The 20,071-nt window shown below is 46.1% G+C and overlaps 1 protein-coding gene across 3 annotated transcripts in view; it reads left to right on the top strand.

The window, feature by feature from the left end:
* The window catches only part of Ufsp1 (UFM1 specific peptidase 1), a 171,008-nt gene extending 152,733 nt beyond the window's left edge, over window positions 1-18,275 (top strand). For all 3 annotated transcript variants that reach the window (XM_075677960.1, XM_075677962.1, XM_075677961.1), the window contains one exon: window positions 17,993-18,275. In XM_075677960.1, coding sequence (XP_075534075.1) covers window positions 17,993-18,163 — 171 coding nt within the window. In that variant the 3' untranslated portion in view covers window positions 18,164-18,275. The remainder of the gene's footprint in view (window positions 1-17,992) is intronic.
* Window positions 18,276-20,071: the final 1,796 nt, after the last annotated feature.

Consider the following 20,071-nt stretch of genomic DNA (forward strand, 5'->3'; position numbering starts at 1 on the left):
GATTCCCAACACAAGATAATCTACTCTCCTTCAAAAAATCAAAAGCGAAAGCCCGGTACACACGCAGACAAGCCGAAAGACAGTCCTGGAAAAATTATGTCTCGTCTATAAATAGCTCAAAAACATCCAAACGAATGTGGGACCAGCTTCGCAAGTTTAGAGGCGATTACGCTTCTTACACTATCCCCATACTGTCACCTCCAGTCACACAAACAAATATAGAAGAACAAGCAGACATATTAGGGCAACATTTTCATGATATATCAAGCTGGGAAAACTACTCTGCTGCATTTCAAAACATAAGCAATTAGCAGAAAAAACTGAAGCTTCCGACCACAGGAAGTTCAGAAAGACTGTATAATGCCGCTTTACCACTAGTACATACTAGTGGCAAAAAAACAGCACCCGGTCCGGACAGGGTACACTATGCAATGCTAGCTCACCTATGCCCTAAAGCAGTTGAGACCATGCTTCATTTCTTCAACATAATCTGGGAAACGGGAAAAATGCCCAAAGAGTGGAAGAAAGCCATCATAATTCCTTTCTTGAAAGCTGGAAATCCTTCCACAACAGCAACCAGTTATAGACCCATAGCACTTCTTTCTTTCTCGTGCGCAACGAACAGACTGGACAGCTGGGTTGTCTAGAAGCAAAATCACCCCCGCCTTTATTCTGCATAGCTATAGTCGAAGGTGGAAAGGGTAGTAACAGTGAGGGGCGGGTATATGCACGTGGCAATCGTGCATGTAGATAGCACATGCGCTTTCATCAGATATGATACAGCACTCACAAGTTGTCTTGCAAAGTCCTATGAAGCCATCATCAACATAAGATTGGCATACGTCCGTGAAACGGAGAACCTGCTAGATAACCATCAGTGTGGATACAAGAAAGGTTGCTCCACAATAGACCACCTAGTCCGGCTAGAAGACGAGATACATGCGGCCTTTCAACACAAGCAATATTGTCTCACAGTTTTCTTTGATCTTGAAAAGGCGTACGACACAACATGGAGGTTTGGTATATTAAGGGACTTAGCAGATTTAGGAATCCGAGGTAGAATGCTGAAATGCCTAGCCGATTTCATGTCGGATCGAACATTCCAGGTGCGTTTAGGTACGGCGCTGTCACGTGTATTCATTCAGGAAAATGGTGTGCCACAAGGATGCGTACTAAGCACAACACTCTTTATAGTAAAAATGAACTCTGTTAACAAAGTCATTCCCCCCTCTGTTATGCACTCCATATACGTCGATGATCTGCAAATAGCGTGCCGCGCCTCAAACTTACATACATGTGAAAGGCAGCTCCAGATAACAATTAATAAACTAATGGAGTGGGCTGAAAAAAATGGCTTCCGTTTCTCTACTCAAAAAACCGTTACAGTGCTATTCTCGCAAAAACGAGGATTGTACTTAGACCCGCTTCTAAAATTGAATGATGTCGCACTGCCGGCAAAACAAGAATGTAAATTCTTGGGAGTAATGTTTGATAAAAAACTAAACTTCCTAGCACACATTAAAACACTAAAAATTAAGGCAAATAAAGCATTGAATATCCTAAAAGTTTTGTCTCATAAGCACTGGGGTTCCGACCGAACCTGTCTTTTACGTATTTACCGGTCTCTTGTGCGTAGCCTTTTAGACTACGGCTCCGTGGTCTATGGTTCAGCCAGGCAGTCCTACATCCAACTACTTGATCCAGTACATAACCTTGGATTGCGACTGGCAAGTGGTGCCTACAGAACGTCACCCATTCAAAGTTTATATGTTGGGTGTAATGAACCCTCCTTGCAGCAGCGCAGAGCATTACTCACTTTTTCCTACGTACTCAGAATTCTGTCATCACCTCAACACATATGCTACAACATCCTTACGCAGTGCAACTCACGCTTACACTACACAAATAAACCGAATATGATTAGGCCACTTGTCCTGCGGTATGAGCAGTACTGTCAGGATTATGACATTCCCCACGAAGTCCTCCAGGTTGCCAAGAAACCACAACGGTTGGCCCCATGGTACCATTTCACACAGTTGTGTGACTGGACACTAACACATTTAAAGAAAAGAGACACTCCACACGAACACATCATACAAGAATTCCGTGCTCTTCAGGAGAAGTATCAAAATCACATGGAATTCTACACGGATGGCTCCAAAACAAAAGAACACGTGGGCGTAGGGGCCGTAACAGACAATTGGGAAACAAGTATTCGTCTACCAAAACATGCCTCTGTTTTCACTGCTGAAGTTTATGCTGTATGGGTTGTAGTTAAAAAAATTATCATTGGCAAGCACAAAAAGACAGTCATATACACTGATTCCTTAAGTGCACTGAAGGCTCTAAATCTGAAATCTCAGTGTGAACCCCCGTTAGGAGACATACTAAACATGGTCGCGCTTAACAAATGCGGGAGATCAATCCGCTTCTGCTGGGTACCAAGTCATGTTGGGATACCGGGTAACGAAGCAGCTGATAGATGTGCATCGATGTCAGCATACAAATACATAATAAACACAACACTTCCATATAAAGATAGTATCCGTGCCATTAGGAAGGCCTTAACGTCAAAGTGGCAACACGAATAGGGCCATTGTCCAGAAAACAAGCTATATCTCACAAAACCCGTACTTGGTGAGTGAAAGTCGTGCAACCACCAGGAGCGCTTCTTTGAAGTATTTCTATGCCGACTACGCATTGGGCACACACACCTCACACACAATTATCTACTTACAAAAAAAGACGTGCCAACATGTGAAAAATGCCAAGAATAACTAACAGTCATGCATATATTATTCACATGCCCACACGTTGAAGTACAAAGACGAAACTTTTTGCACAACCTGTATCAAATGCGCATACCTTTACATCCTGCTTTAATTTTAGGAGATGATTCGATAATCCCATTACCTGACCTGCGTAAGTTTCTAGACGACACTGGCTTTTTGCACAAAATACAGACTAACACAGCCTTTCTCCTCTTAAATTATTATAAAACACCTTGTTTGGCGCAGCATAGCCTTAGCCGCTTTTGCGCCACTAAACCACATTTAACTAAGTAACGTTTATCATGGAGACAAATAATTCAGGGAAGTGTTAGCGGACTTCTTCATAACCAAGACGACATTACAGACGTTCTACACAAACATAATCCAAAGTTGCTGTGTGTTCAAGAGACACATCTGAAACCCACACGCACAAACGTTCTTCTTCAGTACACCATTTATTGCAAAGACCGCAGTGAAGCGAACGCCTGGTCTGGCCGTGTAGCAGTAGTTGTCGACAAGTGTGTAGCCTGTCTGATGTCGCCCTTCTGACGTCCCTTGAGGCAGTGTCGGTTCGGGAAATTCTTTCTAATGAATTGATCACTGTATATTGCATGTACATAATCCCCCAAATATAATGTCGGTAAATGCGATTTTTATAACCTAATTGAACAGCTTTCCCACCCCTACATACTCGTAGGCGATTTTAATACCTACAACACCATGTGCGGAGAATCGCGATGCGATGCGAGAGATCGTTTCATTGAAAATTTTCTTGTAAACTCCGGTGCGTGCTTCTTCAATATGAAGCCAACGTATTATAATATTCATCATAATTCATATTCCTCAGTAGACCTGTCGATTGGCTCTGCTTCAACGTTCCCTGACTTGCAATGGCATACAACCAAAAACCCTTATGTAAGGGACCACTTCCCTGTAATGTTAAATTTAATGCATCAACACGAATTCCCTCCACATGGCCCACGGTGCAAACTAGCCTCCACCGAATGGAATAATTTTAAGGAATCCACCTAATTATCACGACATATTATCACTGATTTTAGCATAGATGAAGCAGTAGCGTATTTTACTTGTTTTATACTCTACGCAGCTCAAAAATTCATTCCACAAACACAGGGTTTCTCATGTATGAAACCGGTCCCCTGGTGGATTGAGCAGTGCAGATTGGCGCGAAGGAACCAAAACACAGCGTATGATTTGCTGCTCATGGAATCTCATGGAATTTAAACTGGTAAAATCACAGGGAGGGCGCACGCAGAGACAGGCAAGGAGGGCTAGCTCGGAGAGGTTTGTCTCGGACATCACATCCTACACTCAAGAGTCTGAAGTATGGAATGGCCTACGAAAGTGAGGAGCAGCAAATCCAGCCATTGCATTTAGATAACGACCAAGGGATTACCTTGTAAGACTAGGCCAACGCTCTGGGCGAACACTTCGAGCTTGTATGAAGCTCCACACATTGCACAAAATTCTTCCTTAAATATTGTCACAGTGCCACGAGAGGGACAAAGACGACGATCACTAACAAGACGTAAGAGACGACATAGTGGGGCTAACGTTACGTTCGGCCGTACTGGTTGGGCCGGCCATATCTTCTGCAGACTAAACACGGTCCCATTTAACCTTATATCTCTGCGCGGTTCATTTTTGGTGGAGGTGCGGGGTATTGCACAAGACGGAACTCCGCAGCGGGCTTGTTCTCGGCCGTCCTATCATGCTGACATACGACCAGGCCACTGGGTTGAGCACGACGTCAGCACCTAGCGCATCTGCGACATCGCAACCGTCAGTCGTCTTGACCTATCGGCGTGACCCCGGCACTTTCTCTGGTAACGGCACCGACAAAGTTGACATCGAAGAATGGCTTAGCGCATACGAACGCGTCGCTGCGCACAACCGATAGGACCCGACAGTGATGCTCGCAAATCTTCTCTTCTACCTCCAGGGACTAGTACACACCTGGTATGACACACACGAAGAAGAGTTGTCCAGCTGGGTGTATGCAAGCAAAAACTTCACGACCACTTCGGCAAGTTCGCTAGCCACAAGTGCGCCGCTGCGAAAGAGCTATCCTGTCGGGCTCACACAGCTACCGAGTCGTACGTTGCGTACATCCTTGATGTCCTAGCTCTTTGCCGCCGCGTCGATGCCAGTATGCCCGAGGCTGACCAGGAGAGGTACTTCTGAAAAACATCGCCGATGGTGCGTTTAACTTGCCCGTTTTTATAGACTGCTCGACGATAGACAAATATTGTAAATAACATTTTTCTATTTATTTAAGATCGCGAGTGATGTATTGTCTTACCAAACAAGAATTTGAGCGTCCCTTGTCACGCTGCAAAGTAACCTTCAAGCTTACATCGTTCGCACGCGCAGATTAAAGGATCAATGAACATAGCATTTGTAAAGGCGGTGATTGTAGAGCCATCGTTTTGCTGGTAGTTCGTGCGGATTCCCAGCACCGTCGCTACGTCGTCGTGCGAAGACGCTCATTCGCCTCTACAATCGTCCACTACAGATAGCGTTGTCCAAATTGTGCGTTGCGAAATGGAGGCTGCGTCGCCACCTTCTTTCTCGCGACCTTCTGAGGATACGCAATCGACCATCTCCCTCACCGACGCAGTTGTCCGCGAAGATCTGGCCAACCCAAGGATTCAACCCGTGTGCGCCATAACACGCCCTCCGGTTAGTCCTGCCTCTCTTCATCGGCCTCCACCGACGTTTCAACGCTATCGAAATCCGGCCCCTTGGCCAACACCAGACGACAAGCCCATATGCTTCCATTGCAGAGGCGTGGGGCACATTTCTTGCTATTGCCGTTATCGTCAGCCCTCGTTTTCCCGCTCCACGTCCTACTACCGCCGCAATGACAACCAGCGCCATCAATCTTATGCCCCAAATGACCCGACATATTATGACCATTCTGCGTCCATCCGACGCTCGAGCCGTTCACCGTCGCCGCACGATCGTCCGTCCCGCTCGCCCTTGCCCCGTCGTTTTTCATCGCCTCACTATTCTCTATGCTCATCCCCAGAAAACTGACGGATGCAGCTCTCAAGGCGATGCTGCATCACACTATCGACCTGCAAATCCTCCCCTTACCTTGCCGACAGATCGGAACCTATTCGCCGTGGAAGTTGATGCCCTACCTGTCACTGCCTTGATCTACACCGGCGCACACATCTCGGTCATGAGCGCTGATCTCCGGAAGCGGCTCAAGAAAGTGCTCACTCCTGCCGAGTCCCGCGTCGTACGAGTCGCTGATGGGGGAACTCACGCTGTGCTGGGAATGTGTACCGCTCGTGTCAGCGTCGCCGGTCGCCACACATCTGTACTGTTCCATGTACTTGACCATTGCCCTCCACGACGTGATCCTTGGCCTTGATCTTTTACTTGCCCACTCAGCTATAGTTGACTGCTAGGCTGGTGTAGTCAAACTTGATTTCCCTGAGGTTACCGACCTTGCCGACACCGTACCGATCCAGCTCTGTTGCGCCAACTTCATTCGTCTATCTCCGCAGGCACTGACCACTATCACTGCTGTGCCCAACCCCTGTGTACAGGATGGTGACTATGTCGTCACTCCCTGTGTCAGTGCCTTTCGCACGGCGTGTCGTTTCCTCACATCGTAGTGACCGTATCGGCTAACAAAACCTACCTTCCGCTCCTGAATTTCGGATTCTGTCCTCTGGTACTACCCAAAGGGATCTCCCTGGCCATACTGTCGCCGTCGCACGAGTACGACCTTTCTTCCCTCTCGCCCCTTCCGTTTTCCCCCAAGTCTTCTGCCGCCTACAATTCTCATTCCGCCACGTCGCCTCCTGCGCACGACATTACCAAGATGATAGCCCTGGAACTTACCCCTACACAAACCGACGATCTTCGTCATCTGCTCACATCTTATTCCGACATTTTTTACCTTGACGGTCGGCCTCCGGAACAAACCTCCCTAGTTCATCATCGCATACATACCGGCGATGCTATTCACAGACGGCCCTATCGCGTGGCACACGCCAAGTGCAGATTGCCGTCGATGACATGGACCGTGAGAAGACCGCATTTGTTACTCCAGATGGCCTTTATTAGTTTCGAGTCAGGCCATTCGGCTTGTGCAATGCTGCAGCCACCTTCGAGCGCATGATGGACATGCTCTTGCACAACTTTAAGTGGTCTATATGCCTTTGCTACCTCGACGACGTCATCGTGTTCTCGACGACCTTCGCGAGACACACCTTGAACACCTTTTGTCTATTCTTTCCGTCTTCCGTGCTGCTGGGCTACAATTCTTCGAAGTGCCACTTTGGTCGCCGCCAAATTACTATCCTCGGTCATCTCGTCGACTCATCTGGCGTCCGCCCAGATTCCGGAAAAGTTCGTGCCGTTCTCGATTTCAGTAACACTTCATTTGGGCCTAGTTGGTACATAATCCTGAACTTAACGTTACAGCGCAAACACCTAAGACGATCCACAAAAAGAAAGACACGACACACACTGGCGCGGTTTCGGTGGCGTCTTTGGTACAGGTCGGCATTTTCTTGTGCCGACCTGTACCAAAGACGTCCGCAGCTTTGTAAGCTTATGCTCATAGTTCCGTCGATTTGTCAGAAATGTTGCGTACATTGCTCGGCCTCTGACTGAACTTCTGAAGAAAGGCGCCCCCTTTTCATGAGGTCCTGACCAAGTTGATACCTTCCAACGCCTTATCAACCTGCTCACTACTCCGCCAATTCTTGCTTACTTCGACCCATCTGCCCCAACTGAGGTCCGTGCAGATAGTAGTGGCAATGGAATTAGCGCGGTTTTAGCTCAGTGTCAACGTGGGCGTGACAAAGTTATTGCGTACACAAGTCGCCTATTTTCACACGCTCAACGCAATTACTCCATTACAGAGCGCGAGTGCATCGCACTCGTATGGGCGGTGAAGAAATTCCGGCCATACTTATATGGTCGACCTTTCACTGTTACCACGGACCAATCACGCTATCTGTTGGCGCTCGACACTTACGGATCCAACGCGCGGTCTAGGTCGCTGGGCACTTCGTCTTCAAGAATTCACCTACACAGTGGTGTACAAGTCCTTTGGACTACACCAGGCTGCCGACTGTTTTTCTCGACACCCTGTCGACGCTCCGGACTCCAGTGATGCAACTGCTGGAATATTCACGCTCTCCGCCTTCCACCACATCGGCGAGGAGCAAGCACGTGATAGATCCTTGTGCGACCTCATCAGGCTCCTCCATTCTGACCCTTCAGATACCTCGCTTAGCTTGTTCCTTGTTTTAGACGGCATCCTATACCGCCGAAATATGCGCCCAGAAAGACATGAACTGCTGATAGTCGTCCCTTCACAGCTCTGGGCATCTGTACTCGCGCTACTCCATGACGTCGCCACCGCTGGCCACGTGGGTGTTTCCAGGACCTACAACCGTGTCCGGCGAAGATTTTTCTGGCCTGCACTCTACCGTACCGCGCGACGTTATGTCGCTGCTTGCGAACCATGCCGACGTCGTAAGACGCCTGCTTTGCTATACCCACCGAACCGTTTTATCATGTTGGTCTCGACCTGTTGGGCCCTTTTCCTACCTCCAGAGCTGGAAATAAGTCCATCGCCCTTGCAACGGATTATTCAACCCGCTATGCCGTCACACGAGCCATCCCGACCAGTTGTGCTACCGACGTCGCAGACTTCCTGCTTCAAGACGTCATCTTACACCACTGAGCTCCTCACCAGCTGCTCACAGACAGGCGCCGCTACTTTTTTATCTCGCGTTATTAAAGACCTACTTCGCTCTTGCGCCACGTACCACAAGTTCGCGACAGCATACCACCTTCAAACGAATGGTCTCACTGAACGCCTGACCCGAGCATCAAGAGCAGGTATGCTCTTGATGTATGTCTCCTCAGATCATCGTGACTGGGACGCCGCGTTTCCATTTGTGACACTCCCGTACAACCTTTCACGTCGCTGCTCTGTTCTCCCATTTCTATCTCCTCTTTGGTCGTGACCCGACATTGCCTTTTGGCACGCTCCTGCCGACTGCTCTCGAGTCCCCGTCTGAGTACCCTCGCGACGCTATAGCTACAGCCGCCCACGCACGTCAGATTGCCCATCCTCGCCTTTCCGAGTCGCAGGCAAGACATAAGCCTCCTTATGACAAACGCCATCGTGATGTCCAGTTCTCTGCCGGCGACCTCGTCCTCCTTTTAACTCCTTCACGGCGTGTGGGCCTATCGGAAAAACTACTCTCCCGGTACTATGGCCCTTACCGCGTCGTCCGACAGCTCAGTGATGTGACTTATGAAGTACCTCCAGCCGATTCTTCCCCGTCGTCCACGTCAATTGATATCGTCCGCGTGGGTCGTCTCAAGCCATACCATGCGGCCGCCATCTAGAAGGCGCCGGGTCGGCGCTTTCCCCGCCGAGGGCTAGGTCACGGTGCCACGAGAGGGACGAACACGACGATCACTAACAAGACGAAAGAGACAACGTAGTGGAGCTAACCTTACGTTCGGCGATATTGGTTGTGCCGGCCATATCTACTGTAAACACGGTCCCATTGAACTTTATATGTATGCCCGCTTCATTTTAAACAAGTAGCTGAACTTAAGTCATCGGATCGTAACCGCCGTCCGAATGAACCGTACAACCGTCCTTTTAATATTGCTGAGCTTAAAGCTGCCTTGAGCACATGTAGAAGCTCTGCACCGGCAGTTGATAGAATGATGTATGACATTAAAAACCTACGCACCGACACAAAGATGACACTTGTGGCACTTTTTAACTCTATCTGGGCTGCCGGATACGTGCAATCCTCATGGAAGGCAGCTATTGTTATTGCCGTCTTGAAGCTAGTTATCGGGAAGCTATTCCCGTCTTCAAGGCAAGTTATCGCCCTATAGTTCTTAGAAGTTGCCTGCGTAAGCTTTTTGGAAAAAAAGGGATTAATCGTCGACTCATGCATTTCCTTGAACTGAACAATATTCTTTATCCATAGCAGTGTGGCTTCAGAGAAGTGTGGTCCATAACTAATAATCTTGTGCGCATTGAAGCAATTATTCGTGATGCATTTGTGCATAAACAGTTTTTCTTATCGATATTATTCGATTTGGAGAAGGTGTACGACACAACGTGGCGTTAGGGAATCTTGCGAGACTTGTCGAGTATGTGCATCCGTAGAAATATGCTAAACATAATAGAAATATTTGTAATATCGTACCTTAGGCGTGAAAATCGCCAACATATTGTCGCGACCTTTTATACAAGAAACTCGTGTACCCCAAGAAGGCGTGCTTAGATGCACGCTCTTTACTCAGAAGGGTTTGGGTGCGAGCTAGTTGGTACGGATCATTCATATTTAAAACAGCGCAAAAAACACGGACAAGGGAGGACACAGGACGAGCGCTGTGCCAACAACACCTTTATTGGAGCCTGCGGAAATATATACAATTTGCAACAGGCATAAAGAGAGTGAAAGAAGGGAGGGGAAGGCGAGTCATCGTCGGTCAACTACTGCTGCGCATGCGTCAATGACATTAAACAATATAAAAGAAACCATAACATGGTGGACACAGGCCAAACTGCTTTACATCTAAGGAACTTAAGTTCTTTATCACATAGTGCAATAGAAGGGGAACTAACACAGGTGGCTCCTAACTGACTCATTGAAAATGCCTCAAAAATTTCTCTGGCCATCTGATTACTGTACCTTTTCAACACACGTGTGTGGTCAAGGAGTGGAGTACAGCCACACTTGGCACAATGAACAGCCAGATTACTGTCAGTCTTAATCTTGACACAGCGAGCATGCTCGCGCAAACGTTCATTGATACAGCGTCCTGTTTGCCCTATGTAAGTGTGCCCTATGTAAAAACACGGACAAGGGAGGACACAGCGCTCGTCCTGTGTCCTCCCTTGTCCGTGTTTTTTGCGCTGTTTTAAATATGAACGCTCTTTACCGTGAAGATGAACACGCTTCGTGCTTCATTACCGCCAGCTATTTTTATTCCGTCTACTTAGACGACATACAAATAAGTTTCAAATCCTGCAAACTTGCAGTGTGTGAAAGACAAGTACAACAGGGTTTTAACAAAGTGTCGAAATATGCAGACCAAAACGCCTTTAATGTGAACGCAATCAAAAGTTCTTGTGTGCTTTTCACAAGAAAGAAAAAGCTCATCGCATAGCGTAATATCGAAATGTATGGGCAACAAATACCTGCGAATGAAGAGCGGAAGTTTTTAGGCATTGTACTTGACTCCAACTTTTACTCCACACATAAGATATCTCAAGGTGAAATGGTTAAAAACAATGAAGTTACTGAAAATTTTATCCCACACAACATGGGGCAGCGACAGGAAGTGTTGAATGAAGCTTTACAAGAGCATCATTAGATCACAATTGGATTATGGTGCCGTGCTCTATCATTCTGATGCCCCTAGCGCGCTAATGACGCCAGATTCCGTCCACTATCTAGGTATCCGGCTCGCCATTGGCGCTTTCAGAACAAATCCCATTGAATGTTAAGCGTAGAATCAAATGAGTGGTCATTCCATCTGCAGAAAGCATAAACCAGTCTAACATATTTCCTGAAAGTTCACCCTCATCATCAGCATATCTCATACCGTTAACGATATGACATGTGCTACAGTCTTTCGTAATCGTCTCTCTGTAAGATAGCCTTTCTCACTGCGCGTGAGGGAGCTAAGCATTGAAATGGATGTCCAACTTCTTGGACATCTCTTAATGCATCCAGCTAAGCTGGTACCGCCTTGGGAGGGCCAGCTGATAGAATGTGATATATCTTTTCTACGAGTTACAAAGCACGCTCCAGAGAACGAAATCCGAATGCGTTTCCTAGAACTCCAGTACAAGCACACCTGCACGGAGTTCTACATAAACGCATCGAACACGCACTCCGGGGTGTCCTATGCGGCCGTTGGCCCATCCTTCTCGGAATCCGATATACTGCATCCGGAAACAAATATGTTTACGTCTGTCGCCTCTGCACTATTCATTGTCAGCTGTAAAGCACATAAGGAAATCAAAACTCCAGAAGGCAGTTATATATACAGACTCGCTAAGCGTTGTGAAGACCTTGATGTCACTCTGTAAGCACAAAAATCCAGCACTTATTGAACTCCATTCCGTCCTGTGTAAAGCGTATATATCTAACGAGCATGTCAATATATGCTGGGCGCCTGGTCATAGGGGTATCGATGGTATTGTTTTGGTAGACGAGATGGCGACGTCAATTTCATCGCAAGCTATTATTCTTCCCGCTGCTCTCCCTGCCACAGATCTGAGCCCTTTCTTACTACAGAAACTACGAAACCACTGGCAACGCACGTAGGACGCGCAAACAAATAATAAGTTGCACTTGATAAAGCCGCAGTTAGGTTTCTGGCCCTCCGAAACGAAATCACACCGAACAAATGTCTTATTCTGTCGTCTCAGAACAGGACACACGTTTGGCACCCATAATTTCCTACTCACTGGAAATGAACCTCCAACCTGTGGTAGATGTGGTCACAGGCTGGCCGTCCGCCACGTCCTCCTGTAGTGTCAGGAAGCCGAATCTGAGAGATACATATTTCCTTACCATAGCGGCAGCATATCACATATCGGTATACCATACCGGCGGCAACTTCGCAGAACTCATCGCTCCACTGCGAAATCACTAACACTGGCACGGCGCTCTTTGGCCATAATTGGTCCTTGCACCACTACACAACACACTCTCATTCATTCACTTAGGTGCTTGCTCCTGCGGTGAGCGTTGGGGCAACCGGGTGAACGAGCACACGAAGAATTAAAGAGCGAAGGCGGAGCGCACCGGGGCATGAAAGACGCGAGAATGAAAACGGAGGAGGTGGGTGCAGCGAAACCATGTCGTGCAAATCGGAGGAGGAGGCTATGGCGAATGTGTGAAAAGGAAAGCGTAGTGCGGCGACAATGCCTACGAGATGGCGCCAGAGTAGCGCGCTTCGGCTGCGAGTTCTGTATGCGGTGGCTGCTGTGGGGCTCTGGACAGCAGCGCATGCACGATGTTCAACCGTTGCCTATTATTCACGCAGTGTCTGGCTTTCCTCGCCGCATGCACTCGTCCCCGAGTTCCACGTGCCCTGTTCCTTAGAATGAGCACCGGCCACCGTTACGTCAACGGTCTCGCACACGATTGCATGGGACCCGGCCGCCTCATGCGCGGACTGCTCTATCTCCAATGTGGATGATAGTTCGGACTCGTCCGCTATCACACTCCGGGCCCCTACGCAGCAGAGGGCCTTCGTCGTTCGGTTGGATCCACCAATCTTACTGGATGTTGCGTCTGTGACGTCAGCGGCCGAAGCTATAAAGGCAACACCGGTGCCTCGGATCCTCAGTGGGAATCTGAACAGCAGCGCATGCACGATGTTCAACCGTTGCCTATTTTTCACACAGGTATGCTTTCTTGAAAACGCCCGCTCTTTTCGTCCCGATGACCGCTTTTTGCGGCTGCTTCCACGCCCACATGGTCACGGCTTTGTCTGTGTTCTTGTATGCACGATTTATGCATTGTGTTAATAGTCTGTATTTGAGCGGGGACGTTGAAATCAACCTTGGCCCCAAAAATAAAGCACAGGGTACCAGACCAGCTACCCGATTAGCCGGTAATTCTTCCTCAGACGAAACTTCTGAATAACAATGAGGAGCTTTCAGTTGTGGAAGTGTTGAATAAACTGCTTTCAGGACAGAAAAAAGGTGGCTCTTGACATCTCTGCCCTCCATCAGACTGCCAATTCTCGGTTTCAAAACTTAGAATCTCGGGTTGCTGCTCGCGAATCTTCGTCAACTAACATAGGTGCCGCTGCGGATTTTCGATCTAAAATGTCGTCGTTTACTTAGAAGGTTGATCCTCGGTTGGCAAAAGTGGCCGCCTTGGAAGCAATCTCCTCGAGTAATGAAGTCAAGGTGAATGAAGCCCTTGTTACTAAGATGACTTCCCTTGAATCTTCTGTCTTCTAAACCCAGTGATGTTGTTACTACCCCTGCGGAGTCTACCAATGTGTTCTTGTCCCTAAGTAACACGGTCAACAAACTTGTTGACAAGAATGATGAGCTTGAAAACCGCTTACGCAGATACAATATTATTGTGTTCGGAATTCCTGAACATCCTCAAGAAAGCAATAGTTTACTGCTAACCAGCCTTGCTGCGTTTTTTGCAGAAAAGCTACAGATCAGTTGTCTTAAGATTCAAAGATGCCACAGAATCGGAAGATTCCAACGGGAACATACATGTCCGATTATTCTTAAGTTGCTCGATTTCCGCTATAAGATTAAAGTATTCAGGAATGGTCACAAAATTAATAACTCGGAAATGCGCAATGGTGAAGATTTTTCCGATCGTGTACGATACGTTCGCAGGACACTGTGGGATGCCACTGCCTCCCACAGAACAAATGAATACGCTGTGCTCATGTGTTCATCGACAACATCAGCTATGACTTGGATCACAAAACTGAAGCTCTTACCACGGCTTAAACTCGTTGTTCTTATACTTCCCCTAAGTCCGCTTCGGATGGTACACAGTGACGACAGAAAATGTGGCATGATGACCTTAAATTCTGAATGTGAATGCCAGAAGCCTTGTTAATATGTTTGCTGACTTTGTCTCCTTGACAGCCTTCAATGCTCCTCATATTATCGGTGTTACGGAGACGTGGTTACGCAGACGTGGTTATCGAGACGTGGTAAAGCCAGGTGGGGTAACTTCAGCATCGAAAATGACACGTTTTCGATGCTGAAGTTACCCCACCTGGCTTTACCGGTGTGCGCTTCGACAGCACACACAAAAGAGGTGGTGGTGTAGCTCTAATCTTGCGGTCCGATCTTACCTTTACGAGTCTCTGGTCCTAATGAAGTAGAATCTGTGGGGTGTAAAGTGTCTCCTAGCATTTTCTCTGTCGTTATCGGTGTAATTTATCGCCCCCCGGGCTCTGATGTTGAGAAACTACTCTTTAGAAGCATTTCTTCATCATCTATACATGTCATGTTCGAACTTAGTTCTACTTGGCGATTTTAATGCGCCATGCATTTCATGCCAATCGTGGTCTACCACTGGCTACGATTCTTCACTTGGTAAAGAACTAATAAATATTGCTGTCTCGTGTACCAAGAACAAATTGTCACCGAGAACACCAGAGGCCACTCTATTTTGCACCTTGTATTTCTTAGCGAAACTCTTCTTGAAAATAGATATACGTGTGACGTTGTGGATGGAATTTCTTACCACAAAGCGGTACTAGTTCTTATTGATATTCGTATTCCTAAAGCTAAGTTTGTTCTTCGCACTTTTTATGACTTCACACAAGCTGATGACCAGTCTATCAGTAATTTTCTTGCGATTGTCTTGCGGATTTTGGGTGCGGTATTATATACGACGATGTTAATAGTTTAGATGAGTTTTTCAATGCCGCCGTACGTACATGCGTCAGCCGCTTTGTTCCACTCAAAACCAAGAAAGGAAACGTTAACCTGCCATGGATGACCAGAGAGATCCTTCACCTTTCTCGTCCCTTTGCTAGACTTAGACGACAAAGACGCACCGGAGGTACTCTTGTAACCACACTGTTTGAGAATACTAAGGATGAACTTCGAATAAAAAGTAAAACACCCAGAGATTACTTCTACGCCATCAGTTTACCTAGTTTGCTGAAATCAAATCCTAAAAAATTTTGGGGTGTGATTTCGCCTGGTAGAACAACTTCTCAATTCTTCATAATAAATGATGTTTCCACTAATGATCCTCATATTATTGCAGCTGCTTTCAGCTCGTATTTTCAGTCTGACTTATCTGCTAAGAACCTTTAAACCCCTCCTTTCAGGTAATAATCACGGCTTGCTATTAATAACTTAAGTGTATCTATGTCGGCTGTCTTAAACTTCGTTTTAAACCTTGATCCTAAAAAGGGCTTCGGTTCCGATAACTTTCATAATACCTTACTCGTACGGTATGCTTTGTGGTCTAGCAGGTTTCTTAGTGATATTTAATCAATCCTTGCAAACAAGTACGGTTCCACCAGCATGGAAAGTTGCGAAAGTTATTCGTTTGCACATGTCGGGGAGTAAACAAGACCTATCCAACTACAGACCGATTTCCTTAGCCTCTAGTTCCAGTAAACTTTTAGGACATGCCGTCGACAAACATATTATGGAGTGTCTTGTCGCCAACAATATTTTAAGTCTTCCAGCATGGATTTCGCAGTGCCCTCGTCACCATTACGCAAACATCCGAATTTGCTCTTGACATATGCCACGCACTTGACCTAGGCCTTGAAGTTGATGCCATATTCGTAGACTGTCCAAAGCCTTTGATACAGTTTTACATTCCAAGCTTTTGGATAAACTAAACAGTATTTTAAACAATCCTAGCCTGGCTACCTGGATCTCTAGTTTTCTGTGAGATAGATCGCAATAAGTTTGTTTCGAGTCTGTAAAATTGCCCACGGCGGCCGTTACAGCTGGTGTTCCGCAGGGATCAGTTTTAGGCCAGTTTCTCTTCCTCCTGTGTATAAATGACCTACCTAAGAGTGCGATACCAATTAAATCCGTATTTACGCCGGTGACTAAGTTATCTATTGCACAGTTAGCAATCATGAAGATCACATCATTCTGAATAATGCATTTTCCAACTTTTGTACCTGGTGTAACGAGTGGCAGATGAACGTCAATTTTCGCAAAACTGTCTCCATGTGCTTCTCTACACGTACTACGCAATTGCATCTTCCTTATTGCTTCAATGGTATTCCTCTGGAAAAAGTTTCTGAATATAAGTACCTTGGAATTCTAATCACACATGATATTCACACAGTCAAAAAATATTGAAGCAACGTGTTCTAAAGTTCTCGCACGTCTAGCTTACCTAAAGTGTTCTCTGCGGTCAGCCCCTAAAGAAACAACATTGCTCACTTACGAAACCCTAGTGCGACCCATCTTGGATTACGGGTGTGCCATTTGGAATCCATACCTGAAATCAGACATAAAAAAACTCTAATCCGTCCAAAAAAAAAAAAAGCTATCCGATTTACATCCCGGCGCTACAACAAGGATTTCTCCCCCTCTTCTGACCTTCCCTCCTTGGAACTTCTCTTCGCTGTTAGAGCGGCGTAATGTAGAAAGCCTTAAACAGTTTTACACCACTGTTAACTCGGAACGGTCTCATCCTTGGACTACATTAAGTTTGCTAAAGCTTCTAACACGCGAAATTTTCACCTTCTAGATATAACACCCCTGTACGCCAGCATTGACAAATTGAAATACAGTTTTTCCACCCATCCATTGCATCCCCGAATCCATGAATTTTCCCCGAACCAACTACCCCATAACATACGAAAATTGACATTTGATGATTTTGTTAAGGCAATCACTGTTTGATGCCCGCGATTCCTAAAACCGTGTATTATTCACTATGTTTCTATGCATATACGTGTACTGAGACCATTTTTTTCCCTTAGCATATTCCTTATGCTAGTGCTTTGCTTTGTACCTTTGACTTGTGTACCCCCTTTTTCTGTCTGTGTGGCACCCCTGATTTTGTACCCCACTCCTGCGATAATCCTCTTAGGGTTGCAGTATGTATGTGTAAATAAAATAAATAAATTGCGCCCACGTGTCCCCCACGCGCTGCCTTTCGTGATCTCCAGTTTAGCGAGGCAGTCGCGCCACGCTTCGCTTCGTGTGCACGAGACGTATTGCCTGCGCCAGCTAAGATATCGCCCAATGAAAACACGTATAAATCTGCGCTCAAATTTCGCCTTAGGGAGTATCGTAATCGTCGGTGATTTTTTTTTGTTACGCAGAATCGAGATGGGCATACTCAGTCAGCATAGAATAGTTATATAAGCCACTTTGATAGTACTTTGATATCGCATTTGTATACAAAAAAAAATACACAAATGTATCCGTCGAGATGAGGATAGACTGTTACACTTCTTTTTACCCCATCAGCTAGGCAGCCTCGCCAAAACCGGGACAGTAGGCAAAGAAATAGCTTTAATTAAGCACTGGTAGGAAGCATTAGACATAAAATAAGCTGCTGCTGATGATGATGACGAAGCGCCGGTGTGTATCATCACTTCGGCTTATAACTGATACTTTTGCGTTGTTAAACGGTCACCATGGGCCTTGCTGAAGATTATGCTCTAGTCAACTGCTGGTGCATCTGCAGGACCCGCACTGGTACAGGGATGATGCAAAGCACGGCAACCTCACGGGAGCCGTAGACCACTTGCAGCAGAATGGGTGGATCTCGTGGCGCCCTCTGGATTCGCTCATGGAGAGCTCCTTTTATAACCTGTGCCTGCCCTTGCTGCCCTCTCCGGCAGTCAGACGCTCATAACCTCACTTCCTTGGATGAGTACTGGCGCTTCCTGGATTGTACTTTACCTTTGAAGAAAACAGTCACAATGGGTCTCCTCGAATGACAATAAAGGGAATTTGTGTGTTATGCAGTGCCGAGTGATAAAGTCCTACTACTTGTTATTATATGAAAGCGAAAATATAAAGAATGGGAACTATAGAAACATTTAAGCCAATTAATAAATAAAAAGGTTACAGTGTCGTTTCATTTAGTGAACGTAAGTTACGCGCAATCGTATCAGTGCAATTCCGTAGAATGCTTTAAAAATGCTTTCGTTGTTTAAGTGTGGCGGATTTCTCAAGGCTTATTTTTGTTTTTATGTTTTATGTCTGTCTTTCGATAATTATAATGTATAAAGTGTGATTAGGAACGAAGGTAAGGTACTGTAAGTAAACGCACAGTCTTTATTATTTCAAGCAATTTGGTAACATACTATTCGCACTGTTCATTGTCCCCTTCTCCTTCCTCTTCTGAAGTCTCCTGGGCACGCCAAGCTCGCGCCTTTTGCCGGACTTGTTCAGCTCGTGACCGGCGATGACTTCGGGGTCGATCGACTCGCGCTGGGACTGTCACCGCTTGCGTGGCTGCTCAGTCTTTCTCGCTCGGCGCACAGCCTTTCGATCACGAGACGAATCCAGTACGCCCACAAGGAACCCGAAGCAACTGCCAAAGGAGGTCATCCCAGCGCACCTCCGCTTACCTTCCTTCTCCACGACGCTTCGCTTCCTTTCTCCTGGGCCACTTCGCTCGCCACCTAAACTTTCCTCTGGGTAGCGTTGCTTAGCCGCACGCCCTTTTGGGAAGGGTGCAACAGAACTAAATTGGAAAGGGAGGGGACTTGGAATGGACATACATAATGGAGCCAAATGGGAAAGAGTAAATTGATAGTGTCAAGAACATCTTGTTGGCAGGCACGATCAGTGGAAAGAAAATTTGGCTGGGCATAATGTATCTGTGGACGAGAAAAAATTCTTAAGAGAAGAAGCAAGAGTTAGTGGTAGGCCTGAGTGCTCATATTAAGAGAAAGCTTTAGCTCAGGCCCAAGTCCGACGCGGCCTATGAGAATACATGTAAAACGCAAAAGCGTTTTTCTGAGGTAACCCCTGGAGCGATTCTAATAAAATTTGTTGCATTTGAGAGAAAAAGTTTAATAATAGTGACTGTTGAAAGCGCAATTTCAATTTGTGGCCTGAAATCTTTTTCAAAGATTTTCAAAAACTCGGAAGTTTGAAAAAAAAATACAGAAGCACAAAGTTTACAACCTAATAGGTCTGCATCAATTCTGTTATCAATTCGCGGTTCTGTAAACGGCATTCCGTAGATCATTCAAAGTGGACAAATTCAATATGTCAATTTATATCTTACGTGAACTTGTTACGTTGTTTACAAGGGTTCTGCAAAAGCTGTATTTCCATATTACTAAATTTCTTTAATTCATGTGGGACATATCTATTTTGTCTGCTTTAGATGTACTATCATCTGCAATTCACAGAATTGTGATATCATTATTCCTTGCTGAGTTACAGCGTTGCAAACTTAATAGTTTGGTTTCCGAAAATTTTCATATTTTGCCAATTTTTAATTAAAAATTGACGGCATAAATAAAAAATTCAAAACAAGCAGTCACTAGATCTTAACCTTTTCTTTCAAATGCAACAAACCTCGCCAAATTTGGATCAGTAGTTGCCGAGAAAAACGAATTCTCCTTTTACATGTATTTAGATAGGAGCACCCGAGCTAAAGCTTCCTCTTAAGGGTTTCGGGAATGATGGGAAAATTATCCTTTGAGGGTGATACGAATGGCGACACACACGATCTAGACGGTTATACCGACAACCACGGTAAGTTAGTGCTAGATCTCTGTGAGCAACTTAACCTCTTATCGTA

The sequence above is a fragment of the Dermacentor variabilis genome, unplaced genomic scaffold, assembly GCF_050947875.1.
Source record: "Dermacentor variabilis isolate Ectoservices unplaced genomic scaffold, ASM5094787v1 scaffold_14, whole genome shotgun sequence".
Lineage (NCBI taxonomy): Eukaryota > Metazoa > Arthropoda > Arachnida > Ixodida > Ixodidae > Dermacentor > Dermacentor variabilis.